This window comes from Jaculus jaculus, chromosome 4 (genome assembly GCF_020740685.1).
Source record: "Jaculus jaculus isolate mJacJac1 chromosome 4, mJacJac1.mat.Y.cur, whole genome shotgun sequence".
NCBI lineage: Eukaryota > Metazoa > Chordata > Mammalia > Rodentia > Dipodidae > Jaculus > Jaculus jaculus.
Genome location: NC_059105.1, coordinates 159,841,547 through 159,847,641, shown reverse-complemented (window position 1 = coordinate 159,847,641; position 6,095 = coordinate 159,841,547). Strand labels below are relative to the sequence as shown.

The window sequence follows — 6,095 nt, the reverse complement described above, 5'->3', positions numbered from 1 at the left end:
TGCTAAGTGTTGAGAGTAAGCTGGCCAGGGGCTGGTCATTCCTCATGGAGTTGCTAGGGCTGGCTGTCACCTCCTAGTTCCAGAAGATTCAGTTTATGAACTCTCTCCAGTATACTCCAGTATGAAAGCTAAGCATTTACACCTAGTGTGGACTTCATTTCTAGCTTTCACTTTGTGCCGTCAAGTAGTTTTATTTAGGTGGGCATGCTGGCTTCCGTTAATAAACTTTGCGCGTATTCTCACTGGTGTTAACCAGATTGACATATCATTACAGCCATCACAACACATTAGCTCTCCTGCATTATGACCACGATTTAAGAGGCTGTCTGGGAACTCGAATAAAACACTTGGTAAAACAGAGCACAGTAGTTTCCCTGTGGCTTCACATGTGTCCTAGAGTGTCACCTTAGATTCCCTTTATGCATCAAATTCTTTGATTTTTTTACCACTTGCAAATTTATTATCACAATGCATTGTATCCTATATGTTTTAGAAACTTAAGTTTTCTTGGTTATTTTGGAATGCCTCTCTACTTCAGTGTTTTAAATATGGCTAAAGTCTAATGTACTTTTTAAAAAAGGAACCTTGTTTCATAAAGTAATGCTATTTTTAACTACTAAGGAGCATTTGAAAGTGTTGTACCTTGTAGATTTATTGTAATAAAAGTTTCATTACACCAAAGCTCGTGATTTTTAACATACAGTAAGAATTTACATTTTTTCATTGTAATTTTTCAAATTTATTTGTATGTGGTTTTAAATTTTTTATTCACTTAATTTGCATGCTGGGTGTTGTGTGTGCTTGTGTGTGTTTGTGGGAGCGGGGGGCACTTTGTCAGTGTCTCGAGACACTTCAAACACTCATCTGGCTACATAGATTGATGGGGGGAATTCAGTCAGGTCCACAGGTTAGCATTCACCTTTAACCACTGCACCATCTCTCCAGCCCCTCATTTTCTATTCAGTAACATACATTTATTTATTTATTTTTTGGCTTTTCGAGGTAGGGTCTCATTCTAGCCCAGGCTGACCTGGAATTCACTATGTAGTCTCAGGCTAGCCTTGAACTCAAGAGAGATCCTCCTACCTCCGCCTCCCTACTGCTGGGATTAAAGGAATGTGCTGCCACACCCAGCTTCAGTGGCTATTTCTTTATGGGCTAAATTTAAGTTTCTTGGGCTGGGGAAAGACTCAGTGGGAGAAGTATTCACCTCACAAGCATGAGGATCTGAGTTTGGATTGCCAGATCCCACATAAAGCTGGACACAGCAACAGGGAGGCCTGTCTGTATTCCCAGTGCTCCTGCAGTGAGACTAGAAGCTTGCTGACCAGTCAGCCTGCTGAATGCAGTAGCTCACAAAAGACCCTGCCTCAAACAGGGTGGAGGGTGAAGACCAACACCTTCCATCCTGACCTCCACATGCACACCATGACACACACACACTTGCACTCACATACACAAAGAATTTCAGGGTTGGAGAGATGGCTTAGCGGTTAAGGTGCTTGCCTGCAAAGCCAAAGGACCCAGGTTCAATTCCCCATAACCCATGTAAGCCAGATGCAGTTGGTACATGCATCTGGAGTTCCTTTGCAGCAGCTAGACACCCTGCTGTGCCCATTATCTCCCTCTTTCTCTCTCAATAAATAAAAATAAAAGAATCTCGAGTCAGGCATGGTGGTGCATTGCACACCTTTAATCCTAGCACTCAGGAGGCAGAGGTAGGAGGATCGCTATGAGTTCGAGGCTACCCTGAGACTATATAGTTAATTCCAAGCTAAGCCCGGACCAGAATTAGATTACATCAAAAAAAGAAAAAAAGATAAATAAAAGAATCTCAGGCATGCCCCTAACTGATTATACATCTTCCAAAATACTCTACCATCTTAGTAATCATACCCTACTAATTCTTTTTTGTTGTTCTTGTTTTGTTTTTCAAGGTGGGGTCTCACTAGCTCAGGCTGACCTGGAATCCACTATGTAGTATCAGGATGGCTTCGAACTCACAGTGACTCTCCTACCTCTGCCTCCTGAGTGCTGGGATGAAAGGTGTGCACCACCACACCCGGCTCCCTACTAGTAATTCCAATTTAGTCCTCAGAATTTGCCAAGCAGATGAGACTTAATAGCACTATAATAAAAGCAGCAGGAAGGCACTTTTGCCCTGGTTGCTTTCAGTTATATTACTGTGGTGTTACTGTCCCTCTCGGAGCTCCTCTCCTCCCTGCAAATAAACCCAGACTCCACAGTGGAAGCAACAGCTATTGCGGTATTTCCTACACCCTCCTTCACCTGTCTGGAAGGAAAACAGCTCTCCATTGGAGCTAACACCTGGGAGATCCAAAGCCCCCTCTCTAAGATTGTAACATCGTGGCTCCAACATGATTTCTTATCTCCATGTGAAACACTAGACAACCCGTACAGGGCCCCACTACACTAACCTCCCCAGCCCATCTCCCTAGGACACCTTCAAAGCCCTCTCTTCAGGCAACTCTGCCTCCTCCCAGTTTCTCTCTTTGCTCCAGTCCCATCAGCACCCTGATTAGCATTAAATACTCTAGGACCAAAAGGAAATTATCTCCTTGGTTTTCTAAATTCTAAACCTGAGGGATTTTTGTTTTTGTTTTGTGAGCTAGGGTCTCACTCTAACCCAGGCTGACCTGGAATTCAATGTGTAGTCTCAGGGTGGCCTCAAACTCACATCAGCCCTACCTCTGCCTTCCAAAGATGTGTGCCACCATTCCTGGCCAGTTTGTTTTTTTCTTCTCTCTCTCTTTTCATATATTTGACAGAGAAAGATGGAGAGAGAGGGAGAATGAATGGGCACAGCAGGGCCTTCAGCCCCTGCAAATGAACTCCAGATGCATGCACCCCCTTTGTGCATCTGGCTAACATGGGTCCTGGGGAATCGAACCTGGGTCCTTTGGCTTTGCAGGCAAACACCTTAACTGCTAAGCCATCTCTCCAGCCCTTCTCACTCTTTTGCAGTTTTTTTTTTTTTTTTTTGTATTATGCATTTATTTGAGAGATACAGAGAGGCAGATGAGAGTAAGAATGGTGTTCCAGGGCCTCCAGCTGCTGCAAACGAACTCCACACACATGCAGCACCTTGTGCATCTGGCTTATGTGGGTCTTGGGGAATCAAACCTGAGTCCTTTGACTTTGCAGGTAAGTGCCTTAACCATTAAGCAATTTATCCAGAACTCAGTTATTTCTTAAAGTCTAGATTTTATTTTACATTTTGGCATGGTTTTTAGGTCTCTGTAAGTATAGTGGGCAGAAAGCACTGTCTATATTTTTTTTGTCTGATACTTTATACCATAAACTAACTATATGCATGTGCTACCTTCAGCATCTAGCTCATGTGAGTACCAGGGAATTGAACCTGGGTCCATTAGCTTCACAGGCAAATGCCTTAACCACTAAGCCATCTCTCTGGCTTTTATCTCTGTGTGTAAATAAAGTTAGCATGTGAGGCTAGGGCTAGATAACTTTTTTGTTGTTGTTGTTCATTTTTATTTATTTGAAAGTGACAGAGAAAGAGGCAGATAGAGGGAGTGAGAATGGGCCCACCAAGGCTTCTGGCCACTGCAAATGAACTCCAGACGCATGCGCCCCTTGTGCATCTGGCTAACGTGGGTCCTGGAGAATCAAGCCTCGAACCAGGGTCCTTAGGCTTCATAGGCAAGTGCTTAACCGCTAAGTCATCTCTCCAGCCCAGATAACTTTTAATATGATAGTTTGCAGAACTCATTACTAACATGTATTTGGAGCCATGCATGATGGTGGCACATGCCTTTAATCCCAACACTCTGGAGACAGAGGTAGGATCGCTGTGAGTTTAAGGCAAGCCTGGGATAGCGTAAGACCCTACCTTGAAAAAATAAATATGTTACAAGTTAGGACTGAAATTATTCATTATACTTCAAATATTTGAGTCCTTTCTCTGCAGAAAAACCCAGAGCTATAAAGATGAATAGGAGTCATTAAATGGAACAGGATGGGGAATTGTCCAGGAAGAAACACATGAGAATCCTAAGAGACAACAGGCCTCCAGATTAGGAGCTGGAAGCTACCGATGCTCCACTCGCTTTTACAACTGTCTTAATTTTGCAAATGTATGTTTCAAAATTCTTACAATTGAAGGTCACTTTAAAAGAAATACAAAAACATGCAGAAATTCAATGAAATCAACTTTTCAAATATCTCAATTTTTTTTTTCTTGCTATCTTGGCTTTACCAGCTGGTTTCCAGAGTTCAGTAGCTACTCATCCACAGTTTAATTGTTTTATCATTTTCTAATGCTGCTGACGCAATGATGTTTTTTGTAGGATGACATGCTGCTGAGATCACAACATCTGTATGGCCTTGTAATTTCTGAACAATCTCTTTAGTCCGAAGATTCCAAATGTAAACAAGGTTATCCTCTGAACCCGACACAATCCACTTTCCACCAGTAACCGAAAAATTGGCAAATATGCAGTATTTTTCATTCTTATGACCTGTGTATGTCTTCAGGCATCTGCCTCTGCTGTAATCCCACAGCGTAAGGGTATTGTCCAAAGTTGCAATGAGAATATACTTCCCATTTGGCGAAAAGTTTACAAAGGAAATAGGAGGGTTCTCATCGTTACCAAGTGTTCTTAAACACTGTCCTGATGTAGCGTCCCAGATTCTACAAAGACCATCGTAGCTACCCGACACTATCAAGGACCCACTACAGTTAAAATGCACAGCAGTAATTGGGTCAGAATGAGCCAACAAAGTCTTCAGGCACGTTCCCGTTTTCACTTCCCATATTTTCACACTCTCATCAAAGGAACCGGATACGACGAGGTTGGACGGTGGATTGAAATTACAACAGAAGACGAAATTACTATGCCCCCTTAGTGTTTTCAAGCATTTTCCAGCTCTCACATCCCATATCTTAAGAGTTTTATCGTCTGAGGCAGAAACAAGGCAGCTGGAGTCTGATGACCAGGCAACATCTGATATCTCCAGATTGTGACCATGTAGCGTTTTCTCGTATCTTCCATCATATGCTCCCCAAATTATAATCAGTTTATCAGCAGAGGAGCTTGCTAGCCACTCTCCGCTAGGACTAAACTTAACTGACGATACTGCTTCCGTGTGCCCCACCAGAGTAAACTGGAGGGCATAATTGGGCATTTCACGAGCTGGCTGGAGCTGCCTGGCAGAGGCAGAGAGGGCCTGCTGCGCCCCGGAGTCTCCCGGATCCGGGGCGGCCATGGTAGCTGGGCACCGCGCAGTGGTTCAAAGCCACCCGCGTTTTGCTGTGGCACCCGTCATCTGGATGCTCCCGAACGCGCAGCACGGCTCGCGCACCCACCCACGCCCACCCCTGGAGCGTGCAACCACAGCGGGCCCGGGGCGCCGTGGGCTGTCCGCGTGGGGACCGGGCCTCCAGTGCACGGCCCTCCCCCGGCCGCGCGGTGTCTGGGAATCGAGAACACCCGACACGGGACGAGGACCTCCTGGGAGTGAGGAGGGGGGACCCAAACCACCACCTCAACAGACTTCACGAGCACCGACAAAAACCTGCGCAGGCAGCGGCCGGAAACGGAAGTCAGGGCCGCGGAGCGCATGTGCGAAGCGGGGAGGGCCGGCGACCAATGGCAGTTGCGGAGCCGCGCCTGCGCAGAGAAGGCGCGCCGTCTGGAGCCCCACCGTCCCCTCCAGGTGTTCCTTTATGCGCAAACCCTGGGCTCAGCCTAGCGATTCCATGGGCGTGGGGCTCCAAGGCTGTTTTCCCCAGCCCTTCCATGGACAGCCAGGCGCCTGCGGGACAGAACCCGGCTCAGACTGGAAGACTTGTGGAAAATGTTCTTGAAGACGTTTGGGAAGAATTAAATAACGTACGCTTGTCTTTGAAAGCGAGTGTTACCCGGGGCTGGAGATTTCAGCAAACCTGCCTGAAAGCATTATGGTTCAAGCTTCCATAGGAGATAAGCACGGACCACAGGCGCGCACCCCCGCAGCGTTTCCGAGTGTCCCCAGGCTTACAAACCCTCATGTCTCTGGAGGCCCTGGCACGCCCATGCTCTATCGCCAACTTGAGGCTGCAGAGATGGCTTGCC

At 46.1% G+C, this 6,095-nt stretch overlaps 1 protein-coding gene across 1 annotated transcript; it reads right to left on the bottom strand.

Annotated features, from left to right (window-relative positions):
• Positions 1-3,205: 3,205 nt before the first annotated feature.
• On the bottom strand, positions 3,206-5,327 carry Wdr5b (WD repeat domain 5B). Its single transcript, XM_004666838.2, has one exon. The coding sequence runs from the start codon at positions 5,245-5,247 to the stop codon at positions 4,255-4,257; it is 993 nt and encodes a 330-aa protein (XP_004666895.2). The 5' UTR covers positions 5,248-5,327; the 3' UTR covers positions 3,206-4,254.
• Between the last annotated feature and the right edge of the window lie 768 nt (positions 5,328-6,095).

Bases quoted from the DNA above. Each gene is read 5' to 3' on its own strand.
- Wdr5b (XM_004666838.2), bottom strand. From the start codon at position 5,247: ATGGCCGCCCCGGATCCGGGAGACTCCGGGGCGCAGCAGGCCCTCTCT.